The following is a 16,694-nucleotide window of genomic DNA, read 5'->3' as shown; positions in this document are numbered from 1 at the left end:
AAAATCACAGATTTTACAAAAATAGAGAATAAGAAAATAACATATGACTGAAGAAGTCTTTAAAAATGAGAATCAGTGGTTTTCCTCACAGTAAAGAAATTATGGTGAAAGAGAAATAAAAATGACATACGGAGAATAAAGTTTGCTGTATGGCTTGTAGTAAAAAGGAAATTTGGTAGTACTAAATGTATATTGCTATAGTCTCAGTCTTAAACCACAAACGTATGCAACAGAGGAGGCCTGTCAACTAATTTGAACACAGTGAGATTTTTCCTATTGGTATGAATATATGTGAAATCATCATTAACACTGCAATAAAAAATATATGCAAACCATTAAAACAAGCAAGGCACATCAGTGAGAAAAGAAATGAAACCAGCCTTCTATTCTTATTCTCTGAAGTCATTACCAGGTTTACAGGGCTCTTGGTTCAAAGGAAAACACCGCAGACACAAGGGCTTACTGACACATCACCTATTTACCATGATTTCATTCTTAGGACTCATCAGTGAATCTAAATGACAAGGCTGCTAGGCTCGTACTAAGTAAAACCAGTCAACAAATTTCGTGATTTTTCTTCAATTAAAGAGAAAGCACTTTCAACATACAAATGTTAATAAATATTTGCTAAACATCCGGCGATATTCCTTGCTGATGGACGAAACAGAGAAAGCACAGGAACACTGATAGCCCACGACTGGACATACTCCACAGCACAAGTCGTCTTGTTATTGTAATGACTCAGACACCATAAAAATTAGGACATAAGAATTTTGACTCCTTTTGTGTCTAGGACAGCTCATAGAGGCCAGCCACAAAACAGGGATAATAAACTCAATCATTTCAAATTTTATTTTGGCTCGCATTTCAATTTCTCCCCATATTAACCTTTTATCAAGAGATAAAAGTAAACAACAAAATGAGTTGATTTGATCAGACCCTTCCCATTTCCTGTGTCTGTGGTTACAATGTAATTGAAGAAAAAAAAGGGGGCAAGAGAGAGATGGCTGAATACAGAGGACCTGGAAAATCCACTAAAGTAAAGCATGTGTACTGTGGGAAAACAATCTCTCACAAAGCCACACGATCTAGAAAGAAAATACTCATGGCAAAGATCTCAAATCCCCTCTATTTGATTCCTCATCAGCGATCAGTTATGTCATGACCTTGCTGTGTTTCCAATAGGAAGTCACTTCTGGACACCAGGCTCCATCTATTTAAAAAGAGGGAGAGGGGCCAGACATTGGGCTGAATAAATAATACCGAAGCACCGTTCAAGGACAAAATTAAGAACAAGTCTTATAGGGGTCCCTGGGTGGCTCAGTCGGTTAAGCGTCCAACTCTTGGTTTCAGCTCAGGTCATGATCTCATGGTTTGTGAGTTTGAGCCCTGTGTTGGGCTCTGGGCTGACAGCGCAGAGCACTTGGGATTCTCTCTCTCTCTCTCTCTCTCTCTCTCTCTCTCTCTCTTCCTCTCCCCCCCAACACAAATAAATAAACTTAAAAAAAAAAAAGAACAAGTCTTACATTAGCAGTTACAGTGTTCTTGCTGAAATCTCCTAGTGGGGAATAAATGCTTAATAATTACAAGTAGTAGCAGCAGGAGTAATTAATGAATTCACAAAACAGTCACTAATACTGAAAAATGGAACAAGGGAGAGATAAGGCACAATTTCCAATTTTAAGAGACAGAAGCAAGGCATTCACAAATTAATACAGTGCCCGTAAGTGATGACCCAAAGGTTAAACACTAATGAAAAGCTGGGGCGCCTGGGTGGCTCAGCCGGCTAAGTGTCCAACTCTTGATTTCAGCTCAGATCATGATCTCACAGTTGGTGGGATTGAGCCCCACGTCAGGCTCTGCACCGACAGCATGGAGTGTGCTTGGGATTCTCTCTCTCTCTCTCTCTCTCTCTCTCTCTCTCTCTCTCCCTCTCTTTGCCCCGCCCCTGCTCACACATGCTCACTCCCTCTCTCTCAAAATAAATTAAAAAACATTTTTAAAAACATCTTTAAAAAAACCCACAACTAATGAAAAGCTGATGACTCATAGAAGAGCAATACCCACAGCACTGACGAACACCGATGTAAAGATACAGTGAAAACCTCCCGCTGTACCACAACTCACACTCATATACTCAGCTGGTACAAAGGGGAAGAGCCCCAAGTATTCTTCCATCCTGAGGTTCGCTATCTGAAGCCCAGTTCTGAGATTACCGGTGGGGGGTTCTTCATGTGTCCTGCTGCACATGCTCAAAAGGGTTATACTGTAACCTGAGGTCTCAGGAAAGGTCCTTGATGGAGGTCCTCTAAAAAATTGATCCAGCAATGCCACTTTGAATTCACACAAGCCAATGTCACTTGATCCTCTACTGGTGCCTCAAGGGGACAAAGAGCCCAGCCAACGTCACAGGGCTCAGAAATGACAGGGCAAGGGCTGCAGGCCACGTGGTGCATCTTCTCTACCTAAGGGCTCTTCAGAGCTGTGGCTTTCTCTGAAGCAATTTCTAGTCAGTCGAAGAGTGAACTTTGGCTAATTCTTAACACCAACCTGTGCCCCAACAGGCCTCACCTCTGCATCTTAGACTTCGTCCTCATTTATAAGAAGACATTTTCATGTAGCCCCAAGAAGTCCCCTTCTGGAATGGGAAATGAAATACCCAATTCAGTTCTTCCTCTATAGCCTTCTTGCTCAACGTTAGTAAGGATTATATGATACTTAGCTTCTAATGTCTTAGACCCTCGTGTCATTGACACTGGGAGATCAAATTCTCACGGCTTAGACTTTATAGGGGAACCATATGAAGTTGCAAAGTTTATCCGTTTGAAAAGACGGATTGTTTCTATTTTGAAGATGTGTAAGAGCAAGATGGTAATACCAAATACCCTTCCAATTGGAAGTCATCACATACCAAATATTGGAGCCATGGTCTCCCAAGCCCATCAAAACACGTAAAACCAAAATGGTGGCAGATATTCTTCCCACTTGACCTGTGAATTAATAATAACAATAATAATATCCAGGTCTTTTTGAGTTATATACCTCTTCATTACAACTCTCAGTAAGTAAATTCATATTGAAAAATGCTCTACCAGATGAAAGCATACATAAACGACAGGAAGGAAACATCACTGTCCTGTACTCATTGTTAAAGTATTTTAGGAAATCCCACAATGGCCATGTCTTTGAAAAACACGTGTGATCCATCCTTCACACACACACACACATTTATTTAATGAAAACTTCTTCCTTCACGTTTATGGGAGTAGCCAACATTTATTAAGCAATCACTCTGCCAGGCACTACCTCCAGTCGTTACACGATCACCTAGTTTAATCCTAACTTCAGACACAGGTACTTTCACTTAACCCAGTTGCAGCTAATGAACATGATGTTTTAGGTAATCTGTCCAAGGTCCCTCAGCAAGGAGCGGCAGAGCCGAACTTGAAGCCAGAGAGTCCACCTCGAAGTCTGTACTCTTAGCCACTTCTTGAAGCGTTCTTGAGATTTCACATCAGAACGGCAACTTAGAAAAGGTCATCCTTTCTCCTTTGCTGTGCGCCCTCTTTCCTCCTTGTCTCCTCTTCCACTTTCCTTCCTACTGCCTCTCGGGCTTTCGAACTCATGCTTCGGATTTCTTCGGTGTTCGTTTTCAGCCACCGCCAGGAACCTGACATCACTCCAGCCCCCCGTTGGCGATAGTACAAGTGTAGGGAGAAGGCTGGGCCTCACGGGAGCCCCAAGCAGATGGCCGCTGGCACAAGAGCAGAACTGCCTGGAAAGCGGGAGGTGACCCGCATGTGCACGGCGAGCTCCCAGACTTGGGTAAGAAAACATCCTCTGACCCTTCCCAGGCACACGTTTCTTTTATGGTTACAAGGAAATATGCGAGGGGCTCTCGGACCGACTGGGGGAAACATCGAAGTGAGTAGTGCAAGCTGAGAGCAAGGTGATTACCTGCTAATTGAGGCTTTCCTTCGTTGGCATTTCTTTACAGTGTGCGCATAGATAGGAAAATTTGGAAACTTGCTCATTAAATACTTCTTCAGGGTACTGGGAATTAAAAAGTATTGCCAAAAGTTTTCTGAGGGGAGCAAAGGGAAAATCTTTTATTAAAAAAAAAAAGTGGGGAGCGCCTGGGTGGCTCAGTCGGTTGAGCGTCTGACTCTTGGTTTCGGCTCAGGTCCTGATCTCACGGTTCGTAGGATGGAGCCCCATGTTAGGCTCTGTGCTGACAGCTCTCTCCCTCTCTCTCTGCCATTCCCCTGCTCTCTCTCTCTCTCTCAAAATAAACTAGAAAAAAAAAGACATTTCTACAAATAAGCCAATCATAAAAAAGACAAGTACTCTATGATTCCAATTGTATAAGGTACTATATGAGTAGTCAAAAAATCATAAACATAGTTGGGGCGCCTGGGTGGGTCAGTTGGTTGAGGATCCGACTTTGGTTTAGGTCATGATCTCATGGTTCCTGAGTTTGAGCCCTGCATCGGGCTCTGTGCTGACAGGTCAGACAGAGCCTGGAGCCTGCTTCGGATTCTGTGTCTCCCTCTCACTCTGCCCCTCCCCTCCTCTTGCTCGCTCTCAAAAGTAAACATTTTTTATTTTTTGTATTTTAAAAAAATTTTTTAATGTTTTTATTTATTTTTGAGACAGAGACAGAGCATGAGCAGGGGAGGGGCAGAGAGAGAGGGAGGCACAGAATCCGAAGCAGGCTCCAGGCTCTGAGCTGTCAGCACAGAGCCCGACGCGGGGCTCTAACTCACGGAATGTGAAATCATGACCTGAGCTGAAGTCGGACACTCAACCGACTGAGCCACCCAGGCGCCCCTCAAAAATAAACATTTTTTGAAAAAAGCACTTAGGGTTGGTTTAAATAACACATTTAGGTAAATTAGCAGATATGCTGAATTCATTAGATGTGACATCCAGGGCTTGATGTAACATCAAGGGACTGGTTTGTTTCTGCATTATTTTTCTGGCCAACTATGAATGGCATCATCTGCCAGATGCAATAGGCTGCAGGTGCATTAGCTCAGGAGTCAGCCAGACCTGCACTTCCACCTTCAAGCAGTGTGACCTTGAGCTAGTTACTTAGCTTCTTCAAACCTCAGCTTTTCTGTAAAGACAGGGGCATTAATGTTCACCGCCCGGGGTTGCTGCAAAGATCAAATGACATCACGTCTACGAAACTGCCTGGCACAGAAACCGGCAGGGTAGGCATTTAATAAATGGTAGTTTTATTTAATCTTATGTCATTTCAAGGGACGGGCAGATGTAAAGGCTTGTTATTAAGAAATGAGGAGAAAGCAACCATGAATTTGTGGCCTGCGATTTTTTTCCTTCACTTCAGAAAACTTCACCAAAGTTGTGTTTTCAGCTCAAATAGGGAGAATAGAATCTTTTGCAATACTTCTCCCACCAAAACCTCAACTTTCAGTAATCAGGCACTTTGAAGTTTGGCTGGACAATGTATGGCTATCTATGTATTGCTGTTACAGACGTATATACAGCATAAAATTCAGGAGAACGAGCACAAAATCAAAGCCAACAGGGAAAGGCTGATGTAAATGTTAGGCTCCATGTAGCTTATCAGAAAAGAAATCATCATTCACACAAATGAGAAGTACAGGGTTCAGGCTAAGAAGAAACAGCAGTAAATCAGAAATTCCACACAATAAAGAACACTTACGAAGAAAGCTCATATAGGCAAATTTTATTTTCTTCTACCTAAAATCATCTGAGATTTCATTTTCAGCATTGTTTCCAATTGGGTTTTTAAGATTAAGAAAAAATAAGATCACTCCTGCTTTGCTTAACATTTATTCCCTTTTGGGTGACAACACGGACACTCTATTGAAAAAAAATAAGACAATGGGGAGGGCTCACCAGAGAAATACGGAAATTGACAAATGTAATGCATGGCAGCTCAACAACAGATAATTTGCCACAGACCAGTCCCAGAAAGGAAACTAAAATGGGAAATTGATAAAAACCGTTCTCTGCGTGAGGCTACTGGGCCTAAAGCTGATACACTTCACGGACCCAAGGGCTGGAAGACATTCTCTATCTAACGCGTGCAACAGGCTGGGGAGGAGTTCAGGCCACAGGGACTGTCAAAAAGCTCATGTTACAGCAAAACCTCCAAAGTCATTTCCAGAACATAATCAAAGCTCTTCTCTGCACAGCATCAGAGTGGTGACAAGTTCTTAGAACTGAGTTTTGTTGCTGAGTTCAGCATTAAACAGTCTCTGAAAAAGCTCAGATCGGCTAGGCTGAATAAACAAGAAGGAAAAGTATGTTTTCTTATGAAGTCTCAACTACAGCTAACTGCATTGTCCTTCTTTGTTTCACCAGAAACGCATCGCATATACCTAAGTCTGACCCGCACCCCCACAAAACTCTGGTTGGCCAACTTTCTAAAATCTTTATAAGGTCAATAATGTTAAAAGTAATGACAGTGAAGGTACTCACTATTCTTTTCCTTCAATACATAAATAGTATGCCTACATCAAGCACAGAGCAGTTCCCCCAAAATTATCTATATTCATGCAATCTGTATTACCTCTGCCCATGTTAAAAAATTAAAAGTGTTTAACTGGCATCTATCCTAATTACTCCAGGCCCAAAGTATACAAGAACAAAAAATGAGAGATTTCCAAAAACTTTTTGTTAAGGCACGAACCCTGTATTTTATTTTAATCATTTCATTTCAAAGATTTTATTTGTAAGCAATCTCTACACTCAACATGGGGCTCGAACTCACAACCCTGAGATCAAGAGTTGCACACTCCACCGACTGAGCCAGCCAGGTGCCCCCCCCCAAAGCCGGACAAGCCCCATTTTAAAGAATGAACCCCTAAAGGTTCTGGGGGAACAGATGTAATTTCAACAAGGATTTCATATCTTCAAGTTTATGCTTATGAAGAAATACAACTGTTTAACTCAAATTTAGTAAACATTTATTTTGAGGATAAAATACCTTTTTCATTAATTTTCAGATTTTGTGCTTTCACTACTTATACAGATTTCTTTCTATTGAAATTTGGTTGGGGTATTAGAAAGACCTCAAACAGGCTTCTCAGGATACTCTTCCTCAAGGCACCCACAGAGAGAAAAAAACCAAACAGTCACAGATAGAAAACTCTCACAGTAGCAGTTATTCATTTCCTGAGCTAACCCACTTCCTTTTTCAAACATTTCCTTCTCTTCACCAATGTGTTTTTTGAAATTAGCATCAAAGTCTTCTTGCAAAATACACTTCTGGACCCAGGGCCTGGAACCTAGGCAAATGCCAACGGCCATGTCATTCTTAATGTCATCGCTACCTTGATACAAAATTAGAATCTCAAATCAAGTGTCTTTCAGTAGTACAGAGGGCTCCCTGCAATATAAATTGATGTTTTAGCAAAAGAAGCTGAGTTTTTATGAGCTCGAGCCATGCTCTGGGAAAACAAATGCTATCAAAGTAAAAAAAATTTCATGGCTCCTGGCTACTCCATTACAGAAAACCATGGCGTCTTGTATGATAAGGAAATCAATTTTTTTCATTTTCAGACCTTCAGCAGACTGTAATGAGTTGCTGAATTTCTTCATACTAAGTGTAACCTTAGAGATAAACTAAAAGTAACGATGACTAACATTATGTATTTCATTATAAATATATCTTAATGATTACGGACTCTAATCAAATCCAATATACAGAGCTGAAAAGAAATTTGGCTATTGTGATTCCTTTGTGCTAATAAATATAAAATACAACTTAAAAGATAAAATCAGCCTTCACCTAAATATAAATGTAAAAAGCTTTATTTACCGGCAAAGAGTGATACCACAAAAAACAGACAAAAGGAATCCAGTCTCTTCAAATGTTTATTTTTGTCAGAATAGCTGACGATTTTCTGTTAAGTCTTTTGGTTCATTACTATAACAAGCATTTTTCCCCTTGAAAAACCCACTCAAAATATTTTAATCCTTGAGGTAAAGAACTTTAACTAAAAAAACAAAACAAAACAAAAAAAACAAAAAAGAACTGATCTTTTTTTTTAAAGAAAAAAATTCTTAAAATTCCTTTAGCTTGATAAATAGAAATAATCTCTTCTTCTTCTACTCTGGTGAACAAAAATGTACTTTATACAGCAAAATATCCAGTCACTTATTGGCAAACTGAAGGTGAGAACCTACCCATTTACATGTTCTACTCAAACACAGTGCAAGACTTCCATGTTCATATAGACTTCAAAAAACAAAAACAAAAAACAAAAACAAAAAAACCCAAACCAAAAAAAACCAAAAACCAAAAACCGGTTACCAACACTCTTCTGGCAAAGACGAGGGTTTTGGAATGGCAAAAGGAACACAAGTTTTAGATCTCAAAGCTCCAGAAGGGAATTAATCTGAGTCTTCGTCATCAAGATACTCCTCGGCATTGCTTAATGTTCGAACAGCATCTAAAAGGAATGGCGGGAAGGCAAAACGGGCAAATTACAGATTGCTCACATTTGGTTTGCACTTTCAAAGCTCCTGATACCTCAAGGGATCGTAATCTTTCCTCAGGCCCGGGGACTGTACCACCCCTGAGGATCTTTTTCAACTTTTGCTTTCCTGCCTGACTGTTCAGTGTCTGCTGTCCCAGAGGCTGACAAACGCAGCTGTCCCCTCGTTCCTTGGACACGCAGAAAAGTAAAGCCCGTAGGCCGCAGGTACCATTAATCTACCTTGCACAAAATGCAACCAGCCACGTGCACCGTGACCGGCACGGAACACACCGGACGCCCCTCCACTCGTCCAACCCCCTCTCCCAATGACAAGTGCCACATGTGGCCTCGGTCAGTCGACAGCCTGCAGCCTTACTTGAAGGCAAGATCACTGGGTAGAAAGGTAACTAATGAGGGGGGAAAAAAAGGAAAAGAAGCAGAATGAAAACACAGAAGCTTCGGTTTCATCTCTAAAAGCACGGATAAATAAAAAAAAAATAATTTTAAAAAAGCACGGATAAATAAAGTATGCTCAGAGGTAAAAGAATGAAATAAAAAAAAAAAACCCAGAAATTTTAAACAGAAAGAGCCGAACACTACCATACGTGACATCAAGCTTGAGCAGGGGTCAAAACGAAGACATCTCATCTTTAAATGGTCACCTATTCGGTTGTCTATTTAAATGCCTATAAGCAACAGGTTACACGGGGTATAATTTCTGGGGGCAAACTGAAACTCGAGCCTAACCACCGTCAGAGCTCAACAAGTGTATGTTATCATGGTCTCTAAATACTACCTTCCCGTGCTCATTGGAGAAATGACTGATTCCAAGTCTGGGGCAGAAAGTGTACCTCTTGTCATACCGAAAACAAGGATGCTGTCAAAGAGAGCGTCAAAGGTTCACGATCTAACCCGAAGAGGCCTCCACTAGCCAAAGAGGAGCTATCAATAGGGATACTAAATATAATGGATTGAAACACAGCAAATATTTCAACGCACATCACAGAGAAGCCACTAGTCCTCTTTGGAGAATGAGAAGGAACCAGCACATTATTTTGAAGACTCCCAAATAAAGGACGAAAATCAAGCCTTTATTCTTCTCCTACTACACAAACTATTCCTTGGAGTCATCAAACCATGGATGAAGGGCAATTTTTTTTATAGAATGTTCCAGCTGATAACTGAGACAGGAGTGACAGAACTAGAATATGGCCATTTCACAACTGTTAGTGAACTAATGGATCTAGACAACGATCATCAATGAATGCTAACATCACAGGATGAGTGACAGACAGATAATACGTGCCTCTGATGAAAGAACACAGCTTTCTTCATGAAGCATTCTTCCATATACCCTTTCACAGACACATAAAATGTAGAATCTAATCAAACCTCTAGATCTAACACCAAATGACAAAAATACAGAGGAACCTTTAGATCTAACACCAAGTGACAAGATTACAGAGGAAAGAGGAACCTGTCAAACACCCTGAGAATGCATTTATGCAATGCCTAGACTGAGAAATTCAGGAAAACTGACCCTGCTTCTTTAATAAATAAATAGCCAGGCTAAACGAAGAGGGGGAGAGGAGAAAGAAAGGAAACAATGATTTAGGAGATGTATCTACCAATCAGAACCTGACCTTATTTAGACCCTGACTTAAACTGTAAATAAAGAAACAGATAAGTCAGTCAACAAAGCAGAAACAAACATGTATGGGAAAAAATGGTGAATCTGGACAGTGACAAGATACTTGAAGATATGAAGGAATTATTAATTTTAGGTCTGCTAGTGATAATGTAGCTTTGCTCAGTCATTATCTTTACAAATTTAGGAAAATAATTATAGAGAAAAAAGAAAGGGACAAGGGAGAGTTGGTACAAGGGAGGTAGAAACGTATACGAGAAGGAAAGATTCGGATTCAAAGAAGTGGATATAAACAGAACAGAGGCAGCCTTGAATAATTTCACACCAGCTTCCAAACTACTAGAAATCTCCAGCTTGTCTGCATTCATCTCCATCCTCCTTATGAGAAGTTCTGGAGACCTGGGAGGATACTTTGTTCTATCCCACGTACACGTACAACTTCAGGACTGGCTGTAAACTTTTTGTCTTCTTAAGCCACAGACAAAAAGACCATAGCAAGGCTCTTTCCTACTCTGCTTTGCTCCTACAGTCTTACGTGTTGCCCACTGAGGTAGTCTTGGGCCTCCAACGGTTACCTCGGCGCTTTATTTCAACCTCGTTTCTCCTGTTAGCAAGAGAAGAAGGCTCGCCATGCTGCAAACTCTTACTGAATGGAAATCAAGAGACAGGAACGAGCCAGGAAAATAAATTCCTTCTCCTTCCTTCCTTTTTTGGATTGCTCCCAGGCACAGTTTCTCTGGAATCTTCTCACATGGCCAAGTGCTGAGGAGCTCCGTCTCTTCATAGCCCATCTTGGGCCGTGACCATCATGGTAATGTAACTCCTAACCATGCTTCCCCGTTCCCCCTAGCTGACTTCCATCTCTCCTCAATGTCACTGACCTGAATTTGCACATTCCAAACCAAGTACTAGCACTTACGACAGACAGTCAAACAAACAAACCATAAAGGGTGGAAAGACAGACACAGTAACCTGGATAAATCTCACAGGCATAGCATTAAGTGAAAAGAACTAGACACAAGAAAGTACATACTGTTTAATTCCATTTATATCAGGTTCAAGCACAGGCAAAACTAGGCTGTGGTGAGAGAAGAGGAGGACGTAGAGGGGTTTTCAGGGTATGGAAAATGTTCTCTACCTTGATCCGGGTTGTGGCAAATAGGTGTAAGCACAGTTTAAAAAAAATCAAGATGTAAACTTAGGATTTATATACTTTACTTAATATAAATTATACCCCAATTTGTAAAAACTGGAAAAAGAATTTAGTGTTGACTCCTCAAGGTGGGGATGAACCCTGGCCCTACACACATGTCCCAAAGTTACCCTTCATGGTAACTACAAAATGTGACTTGTTTTTTCTCATTAAAAAAATCCAAGATAAGGGGTGCCTGGGTGGCCCAGTCAATTGAGCATCTGACTCTTGATTTCGGCTCAGGTCATGATCCCAGGGTTGTGGGATCGAGCCCCATGTCAGCTTCATGCTGAGTGTGGAGGCTGCCTGAGAGTTTCTGTCTCTCTCGCTCTCTCTCCCTCTGCCCCTCTCCCCTGCTAGTGCACTCTCTCTCTTAAAAAAAAAAAAAAATTCCAAGATGTGCTTTTAAAACTGGAAAACAACATCAGAATATACTTTTCCCAGTGTAGAGTTCGTGCTGGCAATTAGCTATATGGCCCAATATTCAACTCTTACTCCAACTAAGATCACAAGACAAATTCAGACTTTTCACTGGACGATTGAGGTAATGAAGCGAGAAAAAAGAAAAGAAAAAGGTAACGTGAAAACTGAAATATGAAAATTCATTTCTTGCTTCTGTGTCAAGCCCTAAGATTACCTCATCGATGAGTCCATTATCTAATCATTACACATTTAGGAAAGTAGACCAAAGACACTTAGTGTGAACAGAGCAGAGGAGACCTACCTCCCAGCCCTGTTCTACAAAGACTGCAGAAGGGTGAGGGAAAAAGAGCAGATGTGCCTTCCCAGCTCTGGGTGCCCAGATGGAGGCTTCTGGGTGCAGCTCTCTGGGGTCTGAGCAAGTGTGGCATTCTCCTTGCCTATCGTGATCAAGCTCATAGTGTACATGGGGCTCTGATAACCTTCAGCTCCTAAGAAACCTTACTCCTCGCTCAGGACATTCTGAAGGTACCCACAGAACAACAGGAAGTCAGTGGCAGAAAAAGGAAGTTGGGCCATAGTCCTACTTCCTGACCCAACCAAGGCAGCAGGAAGGAAGAGGTCCGTGCCAAGTAAAAGCATCTCTCCTACATGGCTGCATATACACTTCTCAATCAAAATGTAGCTGGGGAGCACCACGCAGCTGGTACATACTTTCCCGCTCACTTAGCAGAGCCTCGATCCATCTATGCATGAGTAATTACTTTAAAGAAACACCAGCTCTGCCAGTGAGCATTCACACGGCTGACATAATTAAGAAACCCAAGCCGCTTAGTGGTTTACACTACATCTGAACTGAAGTTAAAAGAAGTAAGAAACTGAAACAAAGACATATCTGGAGTAAAGAACAAAAGGAACAGCAGACTCGTGAGGAGGGCTATGACGGGAATTTGGTGATGGGCAAGGAGGATCATTCTGGGAAGCTCCCTTGGCAAGTCATGAAGAAAGGAGGACTGTTTGCTATTTTTGATTAACTAAAGCAGGAAACCAGAGGTCTGACTGTATTTTGTTGCTTCCGCGGGAACAGGGATATGGGACAAGGTAACGCCACCTCTTCTCATAAAACAAAGGGGACTTAAGGAAGAGAGAAGCTTTCCAAGGGTTCCAAAACGAATGGGAATGTGATTCATATAGGAAAACAAATCAGGGCCTCACTCCACAAGCCCGGAGGGTGACAACGTCCTCAGATTAAAGTAGAAACAAAAATGTACTCAGCCTCTACACTAGAAATGTCTCAGAAGTTGTTTTGGTGACTCTCCACCAACATGGACCAGGCTAAACTTTAGACTCTAAAAAGCAATACTAAAAAGAGTTGGAATGATGAGTACCAATGCTCACTAAAGACATGAAAAGCGAGTTCTCCATTATACTAGTTCCATTCTAGAAAACGGTGGACAAGATGTATCGATCATTGGCTTATACTCCAAAGTGGTATGAAAGTGCCAAACACGAGATAAAGGTAGAGGAAGGCTTGAGAAGTGAGGGGGGGGAAAAAAAAGATTGAATGTCCCCTCCAGCCAAAACATCTTGTATTTTTCTTTTTTCTCCCTCGGGGTTCCTCAGGGGCCGGGAGGCTGATGGTGGACGAAAGGGAGAGACAGGAGAGGAAAATGAGAAGGAGGGGTAAGGCACACCACCCCCCAGCATTTCTTTCAGGGGGAAGCATTCAGTACATTATGTACAGAGAAGTCCAATAAACAGCCAGTCTCTGAATAGTAATCATGAACAATGCAAGCGTGTTTCACACCTTTTCTTTAACACCTTTTCAAAATAACCACAAGGACCTTTCTTTTTTTTTTTCCAACTCCATCTCCCACGCCAATAGATATTTTTATCTCGAAGAATGTATACCTAAACTTTACCTTTAAAAACCACCCCACGGTCTGTAAACAAACATCAAATTGGTTATCAAGACCAGAATAATTCTGATCGTAGTTTACTGATCCTCTCGTTTAAAACAGAGATAAAATATAATCATGGAGCTCTTCAGTGCTTAATTGAAAAATAAATATTTAGAGACAACCACTTGTAAAACCATATCCGGAACCATGGTTCTCTGATAAGGGCTCTACTGGAAAGCAAGTGATTACGACCTGATTGCAAGGAACAAAGGAAACACACAAAAAATACTAAAAGGCAAAGTCTCTTCGATTTGCTTGCATGAAGGCATTCTTCAATGTTGCACGTTCCAAATGAGACCCAGGATATAAAATCTGACTTCAGAACCACATGAAGAGTTTACCAAGAAAACGTTTCCCCAATTCTAAGATGGTAAATCTTAGTCATGATGGCGTCAGAGGAGAAAGAAGGATCGAAGGCAAATACCTGTTCCCTGTTTCTTTTTCAGGAGAGACGCACAGGCCGCGTTGGTGGCCATGTCCAGGGCCAGCTTCTTCTCGTTGTTTCTCAAGTCTGTTCTTGCACCTTCCCCAACACAAGAAAAGCAAGTCAGGTGTTTTTGAAGAATCTGTAGTAGCGGACTACAGACTCTTCTTCCCACCAAGACGAATCACTTTTGGCCAAACTGACTAGAGAACCATTCTGGCCCTGAAGTAAGCTTTTTCAAAACAGTCAAAGCACGTTTGGCATCTTGAAATCAGGGCGCTTGCTGCTGCGCCCCAAATAATTAGGCACAATTAAAATAGAGCCTTTCCTTTCAAATCCTCAGACTGCTGCATGTGACTTTTCAGGGGGGACTTCACTATCCCCAAGGTACCTCTTGAGTCAGTTGGACTCCAATGTGTCTTGGCACGAGTTTTTGGAGATTAGTTTAACATACCGTTTGCTTCTTGAGAGAAGCCCGTGTGGGTGGTGCCTGCCGGGATTAGTATTTCATATCTGCCAAGTATACTCTTGTGCAAATTAGCAGAAGAGTAACACCATAAAACCTAGAGGCAATCCATTGTTCCCACAGCACATCTTCTGCTTGCGTTTTGTCCGGGTCTTCGTGGTGATAAAAATTACATCAGAATTCGTGGGTATATTTTCGTTGCCAAAACTTCACAAATGCAGAAGTGTGCTGAACAAAAGCATACGTCCCGTTTCGTCCCCTGACTAACCCCTCCCTGCCCCATCTTCCAGTTTGTCTGGGGGAATCCATTCCCAGCAAGTGGGTATCAGTCCTCACCTCCCTCAGGTGCAGGAATGCACTCACAGACATCTATGCATATATACGTAAAATCACACCACATGTAACAGTCTGTAACTTGATTTTTTTTTACTTAGCAATATATAATGGTACTCATTCCTCAGTAGTACACATAGCTCAATCCATGTAAACATTTGTAAGTATTCAATTTTGTGGGCATTCCAATATTTATTTAATAACTCTCTTCTTCCCCTATCGAGGGACACTTAGGCTGTTCCTTTACCACAAACAATATTGCTGTAAATCTCCTTGAACACCAGCTTTCTGAAGTATGGCTTCCCAGAAGTGATGCTGGGATATAAGTCTATGTATATTTTTAATTCTGCTAGCTACTGTCCGATCGCTGTCCAAGAAGGCTTTACCAATTTATACTTTCTGCCACAGTACAGGAGAGAGCCATTTTGCTTGTAATCTCATCCTCTTCAGGAAACAAAAAAATAAGTGTAATGAAACTCAAAGGGACAAAAATACTGAGTCAAGAAAGCATGGTTTGTTTAATTAGGAATATGGCGACCGTGTCTAAAAATCTCTCTCATGAGACTTAGATCTGCCCACAGCTAAGGGTCTATAGAAACCTCATTCGCTTATTGGGCCACGGGGATAAATTCCGGAGGGTTAAGAGCTCTGTGACTGATCATATCTTACGTTAAATTGCACTTTAGAACCCATATACATGATTTCTTTCAGGACAGGAAATGTTCGGAGCCAGCAAGGCAAGAGAAGAAACGACCATTTCCTGGGTCCCTCTCAACGAGTGCTACCCAAGAGAAATACGATGTGAGCCACATGTGTCATTTTAAATTTTCTAGCGGCCACATTTTCAAAAGGTGGAAATCGTTTTAATGACATGTCTTATTTAACACAGTAGATCCAAAATGTTACCTCTTTATCATATAACCGATATAAAAGTTATTGTGATACTTTACGTCTTTTTTTTTTTCCCTAAGTCTTTGAAATTTGATGTGCCTGTTACACTTAGAGTACATCTTGGTCCAGACCATGCTCATTTCATGGGCTCAGGGGCCTGTGTGGTTAGTGGCAGCCAGCACAGACAGCCCAGTTCTCAGCATAACCCTTAGGGGGCACCTCATGCTGTCTGATCTTTTGTACCTGAGAGATGTACATCACCAATGTCCTTTAAATCAATAACATGTCCTCTCTATATCCCACAACATTGCTGTGAGGATCCCTAATGAACATGCATCCATAAGACACCTTGGGATTCAAGCATCTTATATTATAGCTTCTGGACCAGGACACAGGACGGGGAGATATGCCTGGCCCTCTGTAAGGATTAATATTTATGGGATGGACGGATGGATGGATGGATGGATGGATGGATGGATGGATGGTCAGTTCATAATTTCACTGTCCCCTCTGACTTGTATAAAAATAGGGAATCGAGGTATCTTCATCTTCCCCGTACTTGTAGCACCTGCTCAGATCAAAGCAGGACATTACAGCCACAGCATTCTTTATCTGTCAGGACTTTCCTTGTGAACAGAGGCCTCAGCACCTTTCCCCTACAGCTTTCTGAGATAGCATCTTCTCTGCACGGGTGCACATACACACGCCTTTCTCCAAGGACCCTTTAATCCCACAGAAATATACAATAAACTCCTACGAAAAGCAATATATGTAATTTTAAAGCTTACCAAGCTTTTAACATAAAACGAAAAATTTAACACGAATCACTACTGTAACTTCGTCTTATTGTAACAACTCTGTGATACAGACAGAGTAGAGGTT

General features: G+C 41.4%; 1 protein-coding gene across 1 annotated transcript in view; it reads right to left on the bottom strand.

Moving 5' to 3' along the window:
• Positions 1 to 7,854: 7,854 nt before the first annotated feature.
• OSTF1 (osteoclast stimulating factor 1) overlaps positions 7,855 to 16,694 on the bottom strand; it is a 57,605-nt gene continuing 48,765 nt past the window's right edge. Inside the window, exons 9-10 of the mRNA XM_003995417.6 lie at positions 14,123 to 14,221; positions 7,855 to 8,450 (exon numbers count right to left, since the gene is read on the bottom strand). Of these exons, the coding sequence (XP_003995466.1) occupies positions 8,392 to 8,450; positions 14,123 to 14,221 (158 nt within the window). The 3' untranslated portion in view covers positions 7,855 to 8,391. The remainder of the gene's footprint in view (positions 8,451 to 14,122; positions 14,222 to 16,694) is intronic.

This window comes from Felis catus, chromosome D4 (genome assembly GCF_018350175.1).
Source record: "Felis catus isolate Fca126 chromosome D4, F.catus_Fca126_mat1.0, whole genome shotgun sequence".
NCBI classification, from domain to species: Eukaryota; Metazoa; Chordata; class Mammalia; order Carnivora; family Felidae; genus Felis; species Felis catus.
This window is presented reverse-complemented; position numbering and strand designations above follow the sequence as displayed.